The sequence below is a fragment of the Opisthorchis viverrini genome (assembly GCF_000715545.1).
Source record: "Opisthorchis viverrini unplaced genomic scaffold opera_v5_367, whole genome shotgun sequence".
In the NCBI taxonomy this organism is placed as follows: domain Eukaryota; kingdom Metazoa; phylum Platyhelminthes; class Trematoda; order Opisthorchiida; family Opisthorchiidae; genus Opisthorchis; species Opisthorchis viverrini.
In genome coordinates, this window is record NW_008752027.1 from 109,722 (window position 1) to 129,676 (window position 19,955).

The 19,955-nt window shown below is 41.8% G+C and overlaps 1 protein-coding gene across 1 annotated transcript in view; it reads left to right on the forward strand.

Annotated features, from left to right (window-relative positions):
- T265_10452 (hypothetical protein) overlaps positions 1 to 19,955 on the forward strand; it is a gene marked incomplete at both ends in the record, with an annotated part of 157,053 nt that overhangs the window by 81,489 nt on the left and 55,609 nt on the right. The window contains 5 exons of the mRNA XM_009176827.1: positions 431 to 483; positions 2,682 to 2,810; positions 9,594 to 9,770; positions 10,683 to 10,913; positions 14,040 to 14,089. Coding sequence (XP_009175091.1) covers positions 431 to 483; positions 2,682 to 2,810; positions 9,594 to 9,770; positions 10,683 to 10,913; positions 14,040 to 14,089 — 640 coding nt within the window. The remainder of the gene's footprint in view (positions 1 to 430; positions 484 to 2,681; positions 2,811 to 9,593; positions 9,771 to 10,682; positions 10,914 to 14,039; positions 14,090 to 19,955) is intronic.

Sequence of the window (19,955 nt, forward strand, 5' to 3'; positions counted from 1 at the left end):
TGTTACTCAAATGCAAGCAAATGCCACAAAGCGACTCCATAAATTCCGCAATAGGTCTCACTTTTCAAGAGACGCAAAGCGGATTTACGAGAAAGCATACTACTAGTATCCACCGGCACAGTAGTAGGACAAAACACTATTAGCTTGGTAAGGACTCGATGAGTATTCCGGAGTGTTTATGTGTGTGTTCACCTGCCATTTGTAAAAACGATCTCAACATTTCGGAATCATATGTTCCTCCATTACTAAGTTTGCTCGCTTTCGGCGTTTATTTTTTTCAGACATCTTATCATCAACTCAGTGATTAGATGGACGTACATAGATCATTGGAGCATGGCTGATTATATATGATCCATCTAAGGGAGCTTATCTACAAAACACTTGAATGCTAACAGTGTTCCAAATGTTCCAAAACTTTTCCCTCCTGCAGGTGTTTCGCGACCATTAGGGAGACTGTCCACCTATTCACAGTAAAATCAAAACGTAAGTCCAATGCGTTTGCCTTCTGCTATTCGTTTTGTCCTTCACACTTTACTTCCCATTGTCGCTCCACTACGTTTGAACCTCTGTGCTTCAGACTTGAAGGATACAGCTTGCATGATTATCGCCCATTCTGTGACTCAGTCGTGTTTTCCCATGTGCGAAGCGCAGTTGGTTCACATCAGGTACCACGTTGCTCGATACATTTGTCTGGACAAGGTAACGCCCAGGTGGGCGTCAAAAAATTGTACGATAGCTTATGTACACCTGAGTTGCAAATTCTCTTCGTTTCGCTTTTCGTGGTGTGGTAGAGAGGTACCATGTTATATGCGTTTGTGGTTGAGAGAGGACTATTTACCCTTCCCAAGACGGAAGATGTATGGAACTAATGTTATTCTTGATGAACTATAGTTTATTTATCTATATTTGGTGCCTGTAGGATTATCTGGTACGTGGAGAACTGGACAATGCGGCAGTCTGCCACTAGGTACAATAGGGTTTTTGTCGGTTCTAGGATAATTCATCGGATGTACATTCTAAAATGTTTTTCGAGGTTTATTTCAAACTCAGATACAGAATGTGGTTTTTTGACTCGGATATTTTGTTACTCCAAACTGTGGGAGTCAATTTATTTGTTGATCATTCAGTTGTGTCCATCCTCAAACAGACTTGATACTGCCTGCCTCGCTAAAGCTGGGCATTAGTTGCTCTTCGATCCATATGGGATACTGACTTTCTGCCTGCCCCAAAGTACTTTCAATGTTCTCCTTCTTCCAAAAAAGGACGAATCAACAGACTTTGTACCATACATCTCGAAGCCACCGAACCTTGCTTACAAATTCGTCACCAGAGTCATCTAAGAATTCCCATGAAAGAGTTCCTTCATATTAGTCTAGTGTATGGTAGCAAGTTACACTCTCAAACGCTTGCTGTATCCCATGGACAGTATCAACTTTCAGCTTTGAGTTTGTACTATATCAAGAGTTGATCGCCAGCATAGTACACTTGCAGCTCTTGTTTGAAACCCATCATTTTCCTCCCGTAAAAGGGAATCAATGACGCAGTTTATTCATGAAAATAATCTCAATGAACAAATTGTAGCAACAAGTTTCAAAGTATTGAAAAATGTGAAAGTGAATATCAGTGTTGGTTAAAAGACAGGAGGTGGAAAACAACTTGTTAGTAAAGAAAATGGGTAAGGCAGTCTTCTCTGCAGCTTATTCAGTAAAGTGAAATGAAAGGCTGGTTGTTGGTTGTATTCCAGCAGTAAGCTCGCTTGATGTTGGAACTTCTTGTAACTAAACTTCTCTCAAAGTATAAGGATGTTCCGAATTCCTGCCAACTGTGCTCCAGGTATTCGATGGAGCACCTTTTCTCCACGTCTGCAAAACAGCCATTTGACTTGAAGACAGTGTCAGTCATTTGCATCGATCGGCGTGGTATGTAATGGTGGTGACTTCAGTATAAGCAAGATTTATCTCGCGATTTTGCGAGAGCCTATTCACCAAAGATAAAAGTGCATAAACTACTGACTTATAATCCTGTTGTTCCGGCTCTCTGTCAGTTCTGTCTTGATGTCCTTCCCAAAACACCGAGATGCGGTCGACGAACACAACTGAAGCTTAGTCTGCTCGGGTTTGTTCGATCAAAACTCCCTTGCTTGCTCCTGTGTCACGTTGTTCGACCGCAAAACCATAACGTAGCAAATGCTCAAGCACAAACCTTCCAACTGAGTTATTTTAGCATTGCTTTTACTTCTCCAAGTTAGTTATTTGCTCACAGTATGAGGAGGTTTTGGAAGTCTAATCTCCTAATGAAAATCAATCAGTTCCGAAAGAACCGAGAAGTATTGCACACTCGGTTCATTCTTTTTGCGAATAGCCGGCACTGAATATCTGACAGATCGCTGGGATGATCTGAACCCGCGTTTTGATTAGGATATATTGTTTTGTATTATAATTTAGTGGCCGGAGTATGTCTGACTGGATGCACCGTATGCATGCGCCTTTTTTACAAAACCGTTCATTTAATCCAAACGGAATGTTGAATAGTATATTGGCCAATTCGTCAATCACCGTTTAATAACAGTTCAAGCTCCCCGTAATCAGTTCAATTTGAAAGTGTTCTGACCTTGATTGCATTTCTGTGCGTATTCACTAACCTTTATACTCGTCTCTTCTTTGACATCACTTGCATTCCAGCCGATACAAATGAATGCAGTGAGGCTCGAAACCGTGGACTACAATTGTGTCAGAGCAGTGCGTGTATTGATCAGTCACCCGGTTACATGTGCGCTGACGCCGATTACGTGGACACACAAACATGTTCAGGTGAGATAACATTGGGTGCGATAATGTTTGCTTGTTGTTCGAATGAGGGCATGAATATTGGTGTGTTACCGTCCGTTCAGGTACACGCTTGATTCCGGCAACAAACGTCAAAAGTATCCGTTAAAACACCTTGGGATGCTCATTGCTTTCTGGAAGTGGAGCATGCGTATTATAGTACCTTCCAGTAGCTAAGTTCATGTTGTACTCAAAGCGTTCGCACATTCGACCTTGTTGACCTTAACTGGAGACAATGTATTTGAGTTTAACTTCTTTTTGGACACCTTTGGCGTTTGCGCAAATCTAGGGAGGACTCTGAAAACACGTGTGGTGAGAAACCATGCCGAAATTCCGAGTTGGGTTAGATTCAGAGGCGCTGTTTTCCTTTGACCCAGTGGTCAAGATTTTCAAAGAAAATTGCCACACCTTTTTGTATCCGTACTTTTGCGCTGTGGTCTGTAAGAATAGCAGGAACCGGGTTGTCTATCCTTGAAATTATCACACTTTTTTAGTTTGTGTGAGAAAACAAATGGGGCTATGCGATTGCGGAAGCTTGTGATTGAAAAGTTCCCCGTTTCCTGTCCCAAGGAGATGATTTATTTGCCATGGGTTTATTAGGATGGGCCTGTTAGGATGATCTCAGTCCACTGGAACACACTAAAATCTGCCAAGTACGCATAACCCGGGGACATCATATCGCTCGTTACAAAGCGAAGGATACGTAAAAATGCTTAAGAAATGAATAAACCTTTCGATAGATTTGCAGGCCACACGCAGAAAGCATCGAAATTTACTTTTGATATGGAGAGTGTCGTTAGGGAAATAGCACTGTATATTGTTATGTGATACACCATGAATACAGTGTAGGAACTTAGCGCAGAACGGTTGTTTTCGGGGGAGAGGATTGAAGATCGTTTGCACGAAAATGCTTCACACATGATTTCGAAGGAGGGAAGGAAGGAAGGAAATTGCAAGCCAGTGTACCGATTACTCAGTTTCAACAACACCCCTACATTTTCGGGCAAAGTGTTAAACAAAACAGCTAAGTATTCAACTCATTTGCCTGACTTTCGAGAACCAGACCAATTTCTTCACCTTTGAAGTGCAGTATACCTGTCAGTACGGGCGGAATCTAAATATGATTATGTGAAATTTGAATAGTTTATTCAATTTCATGGATAATCGCAATTATCATTGTTTCACAGCTAAGATCATCGTGGTGTAAGGTCACATAAAACCCTTGAAACAAACAAGGTAGCACACTTTAGCTTGTGCTTTGTGTTTTCTATTGATGCTTCTCTACCCTTGGTCAAGATTCAGCTTCCGATTTCATCTGACCAGCATCACCCAACAATATGCAGAAACTCTGTTTATGCTGGCAAGCTTTATTGATCTAGACACAATGAGCACATGTGAATGTGATTTATTGCTCTTCACCGGTCAGCACTGACTGAGTACACATTCACACGGATTCGTGTGATTTCACAAGGTGGTTTCCGCCAGAGTCGAAACAAAACGGATCAAGGATGCAGTCTGATGTCCGGAATAGTTGAAATTCAATAAAGGTTTTGAAAACAAGGATGAGATTGCAGTAACCTAGCATGTTAGTCTACTGAACCACAGATGAAATATAGCTTGAGCTCACGTTCCAATATTTGCGATTAGAACAAAATCTCTAAAACAGACACCAAATGCAATAGCCTTTGGAGTCTCGCGTATGGATATGCAAACAGATGCATCGGTTTTGTCGAACACAGGTCTGCATTACGTAAACCGAAGCAAATTGAATGATTGGATACAAACATAATGCCTGTTCAACTGATTGCACGCCGCAGTGCAGCGTTTTTCACGAGACGTAGAAGTGATGGCAATTCAGCTGTCCACTCAAAGTGGTCCTTTCTTGTCAATATGGGGCTCTGAAGATAAAAGCAACCGCAGTAGAACGCGTAGGACTGGTCATAAACTTTGTCTGGTTCGTAGTGACACTATTGAACAGTATTCAACAAGTCGTTTGAAAAGTTGCCTGCAAAAGGGGTTGCAAAGATTTCGCAATGTTGCTATCGAACACTTTAGCCAAAGTAAATGAGCCGATCAAACTGAAAGAAAAGTTCTGATTACAGGAGTTTGTAGGACTTTTGGGGGACCGAACCTAACGAAGTTGTCACAACTTAAAGCCTTGACAACTGTAGATGTAAACCCAACTTGGTGAATTCTCCAATCCACCTTTATCTGTATCACATTCGACCTTTTGACCTCGTACGTTTCAATGTGCTATCAGCTGCAACGCGTTTGTGTAATGACTAATAATCTCAAAAGTCAGCGTAACACAATCATATCTTTCTTTCTGCATAATGTGTCATTATTTGCTACGTTAGTCCGTAGGTTATGAAGCCAAGCTGCTAGAAATTGAACCCAACTACCTACTTGATAAGCCGCTCATTTGGATTGGTCGTATACTGTGTCGTGTTTAGCTAAGTAAGTGGTCAACAACTAAAAATCTGTATGCCGTATTGTGCTTATCACTCTTGACACAAATCCTACCCGCCCCTCTACTGCTGGCACACATGGGCATCCCAATCCGTTAAAAAAACCGCTGCTGAAAGTGATACTCTGTTCGTCACCCTTATTAAAAGGTCATTGGAATTACTACAGGTTGTTTATTCGGAGATGAGCCTTTTGAACAACTGGGTGTAGTCCAGTGCTTTTCCAGAACTTCCGTTAACTCACCACCTAACTATGACTTTACTGACGTTTTTAGTGCTGACGCTAAGCCTATTAGGATACTCTGGTGACTGCGCTGAATAAAAGATTGCGAGAACACGATATAAATGCCATATACATGCCATCTTACCCCATTTCAGTGTCCTATATGCGCGATTGAATTAAGGTAGCAAACTTAACTGCAGCCGGCTTTTTAGGGAGGCAGGCCTGACCTAGTATTACGAATTTACACCAACAGACACCGAAAAACGTCGGGGCCTAACAAGGGCTGCATAATCACTACTCGCCTTTGCATTCCTTCTCAGTAAGACAACTTTAAGAGGGTTATTATAAGGAACTTTGGATTGCACTGCTGTTTTCAAAGTGTTACTAGTTCTTCTCAGTTATAATATAATTTTTCAAACTACCATGGTTACTAACCGTGATGAATGCTCCTGTACACGCCACTTTTTTCTGATGAACTGAGTATTCGGATCCAAATAAAATTCGATACATTCTCTGACAATTTCTCCCCTCCGCGAAACAGTTACGCCGGACTGGTTTTGCCCATACACAGTAAGTCTTAAACGTTTTCTGGCAATGTTATAAAATACGTACTCTTATCACTAATTTATCAGTATTTGTAGTGTTTTTTACCACCGTTCTTGAAATTTTGCCATTGCGTTTGCTTTTGGAAAACGTCAGCGGATTGTTCCGTTTTGTAAATCCAGTGAATGGTGCTTTACTTTTTTGCACTTCCCATGGGGAGTCTGTACACTCAGAGTACAGCTTTTTCCAGTGATGCAGGTTTAGCCTTGTTGCTGATGGATGCTGTTTTGTGACGTCATGACTTTTCACTCACTTGAAGCATAACACCATAACGAAGTTCTTCCAAGTTTGAAAGTAATGAATTTTTAATAACGGTGACTTCAGTGAAGCGTCTACTCATAAATACATTTTCTGTGAGAAATGGGCCTTATGATGTGTATTTTCGAACAAATGTAAACCGAAGATCAGTGTCCGTCGGCGGATCTTAGCTGAACTGCCCGACCGTTTGAACCGGTTCGTTAATTTATCATCAGAAGGTTAATATGGAGGGCGCATAGCCATAAATCATGTTGACATCGCAGCCACACACTCTAATCGTTGTCTGTGGCACTGAACAAGGATTGTATCTGATATTTGGTGTTCAGCTTGAAGAAAAATCCCTCCAACTAAAGCCTGCAGGTCCACAAACCATCCACTAGTTTTGGGGTATACTGACCTGCGTACCTGGATGTTTATAGCAGACTAATATAAACATGTAGAAGAAAATATGGCAACTAATGCCAATTTTGACAAAAACCCGGTGCAAAGTCTCGTGCTGTCAATAAATGTAAAAATATTTGCTCCAGTCTCTCCACTAAAGGACTCTGTTGGCATTGGATTCCACAAGCTGCTCACAAATAGTGCTTGCCTATTTTTGAGTGCGTCGCAATATTTCTACTTATTGATATTGTCAATGATTCGTTTCTCTTGTGAGTTAAGCTTGTCTGTACTGAAACGCCGAAAAACACTGCGCTTTTTACTCATCCTTTGTTGGAATAATCTCACGAAACTTATTCCAAGATCTCTATTCAGGAGTGGCCCCCTGGCACAAGGGACCTCCCTGTCTCTTCCCCGTGGAACAGACATCTAGGTGCTCTCATCCTGATGCCTTAGATAAGGTGCGACAGTCGTATTGTTTTCGCTACCCCTGATTTGTCATCTTCTGATACAGAGAAACCACAGACAATCTAGTTTCTTTCCTACCTAGGACTGTCCGAAGTGCCACTGTGCTTTCTAGCTGACGCGCATGGTACACACATGCTTTCCAGTTATCAACATTTCCACGACCACATTGCACATCAACAGCAAAAGTTCAACTATTGTGTCATTCAAAAATTGTGCACAGCTATTTGCCTTCATGTAAAAACACGGAGCTGTTCAGTCACCTGATGCGATGAAACAGCTGCGCATGGTTTATTGATTTCTTAGCGTTTGATCTATCTTTCCATATGCTGGCATTTTAAGGTTTTCAGGTGTGAGATTCTCATGGAAATGTGCTCAGTGAGCCCCAAAGAGTCGAACGAGACTGTTTTTGCCGGTTAGATGATTTGTTTACGCAGATCGGTTGGTTTACCGTCATACAGCAACAGTTGCCTCATTGCCGGCGGCGACAGTGAGCCCGCAAGTTTTCGCGTGTTGCTGCACTACGATCAAACAGGCAGCACTCTCCGCTTAGAAGATAAGGGTTTTAACATTCGGGCACCGTCCATACCGCTTGGATTATGGGAACTAATGCACAGACATCCAGCCCGTAGCGCATTTGTTTTGCGGAGGCGGGACTGTTGAAATTAGTGGGCACATAATAAAGGGGATTTGGACGACAAACACAGTTAAATGTGAATACGTCAGCTGGATTTTGTCAGCATTTTATTGGCGTAAATGGTTGGCCAGACACGTGACGCTGACTAAGTAACACCCAAGTTTAGTCGGTTTTGAAGGGAAGGTAATTTTGCGTGCATGTAATACATACGGTACGGCATGTGAATCCATCCATGTTGAGGAGAATGTCCGTTTTGGAAACTATCCGGGCAAGCACTTTATACATAAATACACGTATATAATGTAACAGAGGAAAATGATTGTAGCTTAGGTAGCGTAGATGGTCGTTGGTTTGTTCGCTTAGGTGAGCAGTTCGATTGCGAATGTTTCCTCAACAAGTGAAGTGATATCCTCAGTGCGTTGTTAGTACAGAGTAGCGGCGGGTTGGTGGTTGTGCGTTGAGTAGTGTTGCATGTGTGATGCTAGCCTGGCTGACCTACGATCACGATTAGTTGTTCGGTCGGGTGGTTCCATTGGTTGTTCTTTTATCCTGTGTTCTGATTTGTCGATACTCACGTGACCTCTGAGCTTGGAATCCCCTGGCCTCGTACTCTGGTCGATGCTGGTTTGACCTGTGTTCTTGACCAAACCGATTTCCGGCTTGTGACTTTTATTGATCTGACTCCAAGGTGTTCATAGTTTCTTTGTGAATCCGATATTCGGTTCTCCTTGAGTATTCCGGTTGAAATGTTGGTCGTCTGCACGTAATGGTGCGTAAATCAAATCCAACTCACTTCATCGGTTGATCGAATCGGCCGTGGAATACCATGCTTCCAGAAATCCTCTTCCTTTCCCTTCCCTTTCTTTAAAAATAGCCTTTCACCACGGGATGTATTGAGTTCCTTAGTCAAACAACTACTGGATCAACCACATAAAATTTCAGATTCTGGTGGGAGTGATGGATCTGTATTCGACCATACGGCGAATAGTAACTTGGCGTGTGCTGCAAAGACTATCATACCCATAAAGTTCTTTTGGTCTTGTCTTACGAGAGTTATATCTATTAAGAGGATTCCTCCAAAAGCGGGAAATTGCATTATTTCTCAGCCACCTGTTTTTAAACTTAGTATTGTACATCTTACTTGCGTGCAGTGAGCTGTGCGTTGGAATTATCACGAAGACAATTTAATAGGGTCACAGTCACGTGAAGGTGTCATCGCATATGGGTTGACCTTGGATACTACTGGCTATAACCAAATCGGCCTATTCCGAGTGAAGGAACATGCCTAGTTCTCTCGGGCGGCAGTTTGGTGTTTTCCCCTACTCCTGCTTATTAGACGAAAATGTCTGGAGCACTCGAACAAACAAGCACTTATGGTAATCTTACGTCCGAGTGAGCACCGTGTGTAGAAACAGGTTCGGCATGCAGTAAGAGTACGGCACTTAACAGACAGAGCATAAACAACAGAAATCCGTCAACTGGGGGAAATTGTAACCGCAACTAAGCCCATTTATCGATTGCTTGTTTGATCCTTCTCAAAATGCAGCCGGTCTGGCGAAATGTCTCTATAACTGGAATGTTTCTAATGAATACGTACACCTCAAGAAGAACTTGTCTTCTGAGGAGCTATGCTTACGTTTACGCGCACAAAACGTGAAGTCACTGGAGAAGTAGACGTCCCATTATTTAGTTTTCAATTTACTGGTTTTTATGTGGTTTTATGTGAAAGCATTTTGTAGAACGACAACAGTCTTTCACTGCTCAAGGCTTGGAGCTTAATGAGGTGACCTCACTCACGAAAATAGCCAACAGCAACTCTGGCGGACTATCTAACAACTACTCACTGACTATAAAACTCATTGACCAGTTCAATATTCGTGATGAACTCCTGCATCGAAACAATATCGATTCACGAGGTATTTACTTCAAAGTTAGAAGAACTAACCAAGACTTACGTAGGTTTTCCGTAGTCGGGGATTCTTATTTTACTTGTATATTTTGGTGAAGTGAATTCATCGCGATGCTTTTGTCTACGTTTTCATACGACTTCAAATAATGTGAACCTTTTGAGTTAAGGGTGCTGTCACCATGTCCCGTTTGAGTACTGACGAGCCACAGGTAGCTCGGAAAACGAAGCGTTCGGTTGCTAGCGTGAGGTTTCATAAATTGCATACATGTGGTGATTCTACACAAGACTGAAGCAGTTGTACAATGCTAACCGACTGATTTGAATTCCAAAATGAATTCCCCATTCAAATAATCTGTTGTCCTCGTCCGTATATTTTCTCCAAGTTAGCTGATATCTCTCACTTGCGCAAACTGTATATAGAACTTGTAAAGTGTACAGATACATCTGGTTACATCAAGGTACTCCGGCTCTTCCATTAGGGGACTCATCAATTTTGAATCTAACCAAACCACAAGGTTATGTTCCTGTCTAGGTAGAGACATTCGTTCTCGGTGTAGATGTACGCACATGGGCACATTGGTCATTCCACCGGATTTCCCACACAATAGACGTGATAAATATGACACTGTAATACTGATTCTGGAAAGGAAATATTCCTTACAATAGACTACTGGAAGTAGTCCAAACAACAGTCCTTTACTATTATCATTTCATTCTGTCAACCCCTTAGATATGGTCTGCAGCGAGCCCTCGAATTTTTCTGTTTGCTTCGATGCACAAAAGCTTATCTGTGTGCAAACCACACGTTTTGATGCGGGAGACGGGGAGAATAGTTGGTAGCTGAGTCGTTTGTTTATGTAGATGAAACGCACTAGCAAAGCCGAGGTCGTCTCACCTGGAATGTGGTTCTTAATCATAGAAAATCACCCTAATGCCTCTAACCCTGAGTTCAAAATTCGCATCTTTTCTCCACAGTCCACGTACAACTACATGTCGCTTAGTGACTGTCACGTGAAGAAATGTGTCCAGGCAGCCAACTTGGGTGTGCAATTATGCGATACCGGCGTTTCTGATTGCGAAACAACCAACGATACATATCGATGTCGACGGGGCGTGCCACTTTTAGATGTATGCAATTCCATGAATAATGGTAAGTTTGTAAACCCTTCGAAAATACTGTCAGTCATTGTGATGTCAAATGTGCAATTTTACTCTAGATAATGCTTTGCAACTGATATGAACTATCTCAAAGCTCTAATTTTTAGGTCTCTCATGAATTACGCTTCACATCGTACATGTATCATACTAACAGTCGGGCAGTTGTTCGAATGAAGGCACTGAGGTTGAAGCCCTTCGGATAAAGAATGTGCTGGAGGGACACAAGAATTCGTGGGTAAACCAGAGCCACTAATCCAGAGATTCCCGGCTCGAATCCAAATCCGATTGTTCCAACTTTCGTGTCCAGATGTGACGTAACAGCTAGATCCCCAGCGCTAGATCACAACGATTTGTGTGTTGTGAGGCCACACTTTATGATACCGTAGCTAAAACAGACGAATTTTTGTGTCATCTGTTTGCTTCTAATTCCCATCAGTTGGCTGAAAAAAAACAAAGTGATCGCCTCCAAACTTGCAAGGACGGACCATCAGTAAAGCGGGGACACACTAAACCTCAAATTCTGTTTGGTTCATGTTTCTTTAAACTGGAAACTTTAAAAATTACACCATACTAGATACCATCTGACCGAACGTTCAACTGGTAATACGGGTGTAATTTTCGGATTGCCACACGTACTCTAGACATAATCAGTTTCTTAGGTAATAAACAAATGAGTGATTGTGACAGAAATGTCCAGGTTTACGACAGGTTGCCCATGGAAACTGCCCCAGGACAGAGGTAACCACACCTCAACCAGTCACATTGAATGATGCTCATAAATTCACGTTAGCACCTAGAACTAAGCTGTCATGCTATCTCTAGTGCTTGTTCTTCAAGGCCGGCAGAAGTCCCGACAAGACTTTGTTCAGCTTTGCTTTTCAATCAGATGTTTGTCATCTTTATTTTTTTAAAACCGTCAGCATAGACTGTTTCCTTATTTTGTGTGTTCAGTTTTCTTAAGTATTGTCGGCAGATTAACTGACGTAGAGATAGTACGCTGGCAATGGGTGGATTAAGAGGCATCGGTTTTGCCAGCATAATTTCAACATTGCTTGTGCAGAATGGGCGTGGTAGAAGAGAAAAAATCGGCAGAGTCGTCCCATTCGGGAGATTGGTTGTGGCGCAGCCGCACAGGTACAGTCGAATGATGGTTGTGAGCGGGAACAGAACGAACTACACTGCACTCCTAACCAGCGAAAGCGGACATTCTTAATGAAATCCCATGAATATTTGCAAGTACATTGGTTTCGACAAGACAAGACAGGTTGCGGGTACAGTTTGACAATTAAAACGAGTGGTGTTACACGATATTGTAACAGCTTATGCTTCAAAAGGAAGAGTTCTAGAGTTCTAGAGTCCTAGATCGGATCACCTCCATAGACATCTCACTCCCTTATGTAGCTATTGAGGTTGATCTTTCTTGTTAGGCTCTCAGACACTGCTATCAACCTCTAACGGCTCCATGAATCATAGTGATGAATCATCATAATGATGAATATCAATACCAGCATTTATTTAGGAGTGATTGGCTACCGATTATTCCTACCTAAGGTAATAGGTGAATTACTACACGGCATAATAGGTTAACGCGCGATGACTCCGGACACGTGGCGTTAAAATCTGCCGACAGTGAGTTAGTTAGCGGAGGTGGTTGACTGCTTTTATTCCATAATCGTGCTTGAAGCCTGCTCTATGTGTACGCACAATCTTGAATACTCGTTTTTTTTCAAAAAAGAATCCTTTCTGTCTACCACCCATTTTAACGAGTACGATTTAAGGTAGCCAATGGTTTGTTTAGAGGTAATCCCACCGCAGCTGTATTTAACTTAATTTCATTCGAATGTTTGTCATGATCACTGAGGCAAACTGAGGCAAGATTTTTACTCTCCACCTGACTACTTTGAAGTTTGGGATTTCTTCTCAACAGAACGTGTTGTCTCGGTGCAGCTGTTGGTTGCTTGAGGAAGCCTGGTTACTCGTTTACCTCCTCAACGGTTCAACTACTTGGTTACTTGAGGCATGGCGAGATGGCTCAGTGATTATAACACGTAAGGTCCGTGGTTCGAACCAGACTTCTGCATCGGGATTTATCCTGTCTAGGCTTGAGCAACTTGACAGTGTCCCAGCCCTCGTTCTTCCTTCGGGTGGCATGAGAGTTTGGCAGCGAAGGGGTTCTACAACTGAGTGACGAAGGATTCTTCTCTTGAGGCAGTCCTAAGATATTTCATACCTCTCGGAGAACGCTAAAACTAGTGTTCAGTATGCGCACATGGCGTTAGGTCTGCTTTGCACTGTTTGGACTTTTCCAACTTGATAACTGAAGTATTACAATTTCACTTTATTCTCTTCCCTATGTTCTTGCGTCGACGATCTCAACTGCTTAGCCGAATTGTGTACTTTCAAATGTAGGTCTCTCGAAAACTCGGCCAGTAGAGTTGGACGGTGTCACATTTAAGGGGAAGTAATCTTGACGCTAAGCTCATGGTGGGGAGAGTTAAAGCGTGGGTTGGAAGAATACCTTGAATAATAATACGCATCTGAGATAATCCGAGTTCAGAAAAATTGTCCATTATTATGCAACACGATTCTGCAAGCGGTTTGCAAGATTCAGAGTCATCAAAAGATGGCTGAGTTTCATGACAAAAAGCCCTTGAATATCAAACTATGGAAAGGAAAAGTACACATTGTTGAAGGGTGCGAGTATGCATATCCCAGGTTTTGCTTCCAAAAATTGAGGTTGCTGAATTCTCCCTTGAAGTAGCGTTGTTTTCGACGCAAAATGTCATTTTGACAAACTGTTATTTTAGCCCCTTTGACATGAATATTATACTATTTTGTCTTTTGGCTCGTACTATTTGATCATTTTTCTCGATGTGAAACTAATGAAGCTGCCTAATTAGGATACCTTTTTCCTATGTTTGGCTACCCGTCAAATAAAGTTTTTCCAAAGATATTAGTACCAATTTACGGTTTGCTCGATATTTTTCAATGCTCAAGTGAGGCAAATGCTCAGTTAGGTGAGGTTATTCTGAATTTGAGCTGAGTACACCGGGTTTTTTTCATAAACGTTCGTTACACACCTTTTCTCTTTGATAACTGACATATTTGCTCATTTTAGCAATCAATATGTCCTGTCCCCAGTTATCTCATGGCAGTCCGGATATAGAGGTGAGTGTTCAATTTAATTATTTCGTTCACTTTTTCTTTACGTAATTTGTATCTATTTCTGTGAGCTTTTCGCTTACATCAGGGTGATCACTCAAAAATGATACTGGTATGAACATGCAGTACAGAGGTACTTCTTTATAACGGCGTTCCGAAAAGCGACTCCTGTTAGATGTTTTCACAATTCCCATTAGTCGTGCGATTTTCCTCTTACCCGGTAAACCGCAGTCTATTTTTTTCGGGCAAATATGGCCTATTCCAGTTTATGCAATAGTTTGCTTCAAACCCTTAAAAACCAATCGGAAGAACCAGGTTTTGGAATACAGATTGCTTAACTAATATGTCGACACCTGGTCACTCCTGAAGAAAATTCATCACACGGAATACGGTTCTGCAGTGTCCATTAAACCCATCCTTTTGACCAGTATAGGTCGTCCCATGTACATTTCGGCATGCCTTTACCCACAAGTATTCATCGGTATGATGAATTCGATTAATTTATCCAAACAATAACTTAATATATATCAGTAGTTTTGCTTTGGCAACGCCCATTTCACGTTTGTAAAACATGACCTGGACTGAAGAGGATAAACCTTTGTAGGACCTTGTACGCCTTGATCTATGTAACGGTAGATGTCTAATGTAATGACAAGTGATAATAATCTGTAGTATTAGATATCATCTAACAGTTAGCTAGTACTTTTGTGTGTGTTGTTCCTTATAAAATACTGGATTCATAGTCTGAACGAAGATCTATTTAGAAGGGAGACTGCAGTGCTCAAAGATACGAGGTAGACTGACAGACTAGAGTCTGATGTTGACTAAAATGGTTTTATAAATAGGGAAAAGTATGCTAGGGAATTGACAGCATTTTTTGAAAGAAATCAGAGGTGATGTGTGTTGAATATTCTCCTCTGTCTACCGGACAAAATCTCTGATACAACAGAATTTGCCGGTCTTTTCAAAACTATATTTGGGATACTGTAGTATGTAAGTATACATAGTATTTGAGACTCAAAAGTGCGAACAGCACCGTACTTCTTCGTATGTATCCACATAGTTTCTTGCAGGCCAATAGCACTGTATCGGCTACACACGCGTAACCTCCATACAAAGCTCAAGCGCTTATGTTTGGGCATACTCTACAACATATCTGATCCTTTTCTTTCTTATGAGTTTGAACTGCGCCTTGAAATTGTCATTTGAAGTACTTTGAACCGATCACCAGTGGCACCACTATGCGAACAGGCTAATCAATAAATGTGGAACGAGTAATGTTGTAGGTAGTTTACGGTACAGGAAGGTAAACAAAGTGAAAATCAGTGCCATTCAGGTTCGCCGCACTGAGGCATCACATTGCAGCACAAGTCAATACCTGATTTTTGGGTAAACATTTATCATGAAAAGGTATCTTCGGTTCAAAACGAGCAATAAAACGAACTGGATAGAGGCGGTCCAGTGAAACTGTAAAAACACAATAAACAGAAAGCTTTATTAGCGGAATACACTCATTTGCACACAAATTTGGTTTCGCGGGAGACTCACCTGGAACTCAGTTAATCTTTCATTTATGATGTTTTCAAGCAACTGAAGGCGCTGCACCCATCCACCTCGTGTTTCATTTGGTACGATATTCAAGGTATTGCGATACATGTACATACGTAGTACACTTAAGGTAGTACTCTTAAGGTAGTATTCTTAAGGTCAAAGAATTTTCAGCAGTAGTTTACTATGTATGTAAAAAGCCATGTGTTGCTTTTGTATCCACACAGATGTTACTACTCGTTGTGATTCCTTAAGTAATTATGATTACTCAGACTGGCTACTGTCGTGGGCATTGAATATTTACTCGTTTACATTGCCGCCGATTAGCACCAAGGTGTTGTCTGTCATGGCGTCAGTTTGTGAATTCTTCCGTTCATCACTGTCGCATCTGGCTAATTGTCTAAAGTATCAATTATCCTGTTTCCAAGACACACAGCAAAAGATAACTTCACTCACAGAAATTTACTGACCTTTGCATGAGTGCCGTTCATTTTTTTCGCTTTAGTCAACTTCCTGGCACTGGTGGGTCAAATTTGGTGGGAGACTCACCTGGAACTCAGTTAATCTTTCATTTATGATGTTTTCAAGCAACTGAAGGCGCTGCACCCATCCACCTCGTGTTTCATTTGGTACGATATTCAAGGTATTGCGATACATGTACATACGTAGTACACTTAAGGTAGTACTCTTAAGGTAGTATTCTTAAGGTCAAAGAATTTTCAGCAGTAGTTTACTATGTATGTAAAAAGCCATGTGTTGCTTTTGTATCCACACAGATGTTACTACTCGTTGTGATTCCTTAAGTAATTATGATTACTCAGACTGGCTACTGTCGTGGGCATTGAATATTTACTCGTTTACATTGCCGCCGATTAGCACCAAGGTGTTGTCTGTCATGGCGTCAGTTTGTGAATTCTTCCGTTCATCACTGTCGCATCTGGCTAATTGTCTAAAGTATCAATTATCCTGTTTCCAAGACACACAGCAAAAGATAACTTCACTCACAGAAATTTACTGACCTTTGCATGAGTGCCGTTCATTTTTTTCGCTTTAGTCAACTTCCTGGCACTGGTGGGTTGCCTTGAGGCTTGTATGAATCGTTTTTCCCCCAGAAAGAAATCAATTGCATATTGTTGTGAGACTCCCATTTATTTTGATCAAGAATCGACAGTGTAAAAGTACGGAAACAAAATAACACAGCGTTGATTAGGTTGCAGCATTTAATTGAACTGTTCCAGGTTGATGTACAACCCAGACTTCGGACACGAGCGCTATTCAAATACTTTGTTTGCCCCCAAACCTCCTCCTCCTCTACCATGTTTGAAATAAACAGCCGTGGTTCATCAGTTTCATGCCACCCATCGAAACCAGATACTTAGCGTCAGCTTAACTTTGGTCAGAAGTTTGATGACTTTCGAATTTACTGTATTCCATGTAAAGGGCAGAACCTGCCTGCAATGAGCGCGTCTAGATCTGAATGACAGATAAACGCAGTAAAAAAACAGTCACATTGATAGAAATACGAAACGCGTTACCATTTAAACGAGAGTTTCACTCAGTTCTATTTAAATGTTATAGCCACCGTAAAATTAAACGAACTATGCTTACCTACACGAGCTATGAGACTTACAAGGGTAATACCGCATGAATTGTATTCGCGTGGATGAGAGAACAAGGTTAACAAGATTGAAAAATCCAACCTGGATGTATTAAGAAAGACACGATAGACCTCATCTTCGCTTGACAATCAGGACTGGGTCTCATTCTCCCTAATTTAGTACTTCTCTAACAACTATTATGATCGTCTGTTTACTGAGGAGGTTTTCAGATTATCACATCATCTCGGCCTAGATTAATTGCTCTGGGAATGGGTTGGTGTCTGCTTACCGCATCTCGATTGTCCTTGGATAGACAGAAGTACATAACTCTGTTGTTCCGCCTTGACCGTTCGTGCGTGTAGCATGTGTATTGGAAGACAATGCAGACGACTTCCTTACCCCTTGTGTTTCTTCATTATGACACAGAAAACTAGACGGATTTATTACAGCGAGTTTCAACTTCCAACGAGAAAAAAAACAAGTCAGGGCTCATATTTTTCCTTCCTGAGGCCCACGGTACTTGGGTGCAATAAACGGCGGGTATTTGATATCGGTACAGTACTAGAAAACGGAATATGGGAGCACTTAACTGTCGTAGCTTCATTCACCCTAGAAGAGTGGTACAGATATTGGAGGACTAGTTTGGTAGGAGGAACTGCACACGTACCGTACTCATCCTCATGAGGGGCCCTAACTTACGGTGATAAATATCTTTGGATGTATTCCAACACTAACTCGCTCTACCAATATCGTGAACGCTTCATGATCTGATGAGGTTTTTCAACTTTCATAAACATATCGCTTGCTAATATTAACCGTGAAGCTTCTCTCAGCACAATAACTTGCAAATTGCACTTCTAGGCCATCCATATTCATCCTTGGGATTGTGTGCAACCTAACCGCCGTTCAAACAAAGCACCGACACAATTAGTTTATGCGCACACAATCGTGCTGACACTATATTAGTGTTGCAGGCCGAATCGAACCACAAACTAGGTTCGTCCATAGTAAAACATCACACCGGAGCCACTTTTATGGGATGGAGCAATGTGTTTATCATCCATTTAACAGTCTGCCTAGCTACTCCTTTGGAGCGAACATGCTTTCACTTGATGATTCTTGATAAAAAAATCAATATCATCCACCTGGTCTTATAAAATGCCAGCTAGTCTTCACATGGTTATACAGGCGTGATAAAAAATTGAGCCATCGTTTGTTTACTCCATTGGTTAGAGGCGTATTCCGCTATCGATAGTGTCCTTTCCTTAAGCCCTTATTAAGACCATACGGTCATGACTGAGTGAATGTGCGCAAAATTTAAACTTCGTTTGCTATCCGGTGATGATAAGCCAGGTTTTTTCGTCACCAGGTAGCGCGAACGTTGCCCAAGCTAGCAGAAAAATGAGACCGTTGCGTGGAACGGCTAAAGCATCAGCAAGATCAATCGCAGGTCGTCTCAGATCACAAACACAGTTACTTTGATGTGATCACAATCGGAATGCGAGTGTGCAGAGCTATCAAATGAGAACATTGCGAAGAAGGGATAAAACATCAGCAAGATCTATCGCAGGTCGTCTCAGATCACAAACACAATCGGAATGCGAGTGTGCAGAGCTATATGAGGTATAATGCCAATGTTGCTTTCGTAGATCGTCGAAATTCGTTAGGATTAGCCAACGCCTTCGCACCGGAAGCATTTGGTACATTTGTGTGTTCAAAAACAGGTTTCGGGAGAATGTTTAAGAAAGCGTGGCCTGATTCCAGGTCGAAACCGGTGTAAACACATATACACTTATCCGTCAATCTGACGATGTCCCCTCTCTCTAGAGTAATGTATTTTGTCAGGCCAGTGTCACTGCACAAACGTACTGTGGATGGCAACATCTCGTCTCAGATACAAACACAATCGGAATGCGAGTGTGCAGAGCTATATGAGGTATAATGCCAATGTTGCTTTCGTAGATCGTCGAAATTCGTTAGGATTAGCCAACGCCTTCGCACCGGAAGCATTTGGTACATTTGTGTGTTCAAAAACAGGTTTCGGGAGAATGTTTAAGAAAGCGTGGCCTGATTCCAGGTCGAAACCGGTGTAAACACATATACACTTATCCGTCAATCCGACGATGTTTACTCTCCCTAGAGTAATGTATTTTGTCAGGCCAGTGTCACTGTACAAAACTACTGTGGATGACAACATCTTCTACCTTATGTAAGACCGGGGACAACAGGGAAGAGTAGACGTGCTGACTTGCTTCGTCCAACAGGTCTCAACCTACAACGGAAGCAAGACCTGAAAACCCTCGGAGTACTAATTACCAAATCCGCACCGCTGGCAGATAAATTCCCTTATACATGAACAGAGTGAGGAGGATAACATGCTTATACCTCAACACTGATGAACGACGTAGGTTTCTCATTGTTTAATTATTTGGTGCCAAATTATTCCGGTTCGAAAAAATGGTTGAAACCAAATAGCGGTACAACTTTTAGCATGAGACGAGCAGACACTAATCGGGAAATTTACCGAAGTCCGCTGTCGGTAATCCACGATTCGCCGTGTGGTTTGTTATGGGAAACTGAGAGAAATGGAACAGATGTGTACGTTAAAGTGCCCCGGATGGCGAATCAGCAAACAAGCTCTTGGTCTGATTATCGACCTCAGGTGAGCCTTTCAAGTTATCAGCTATTTACACGATTCCACTTCCGTTGGAGAGGCCGACGTACGA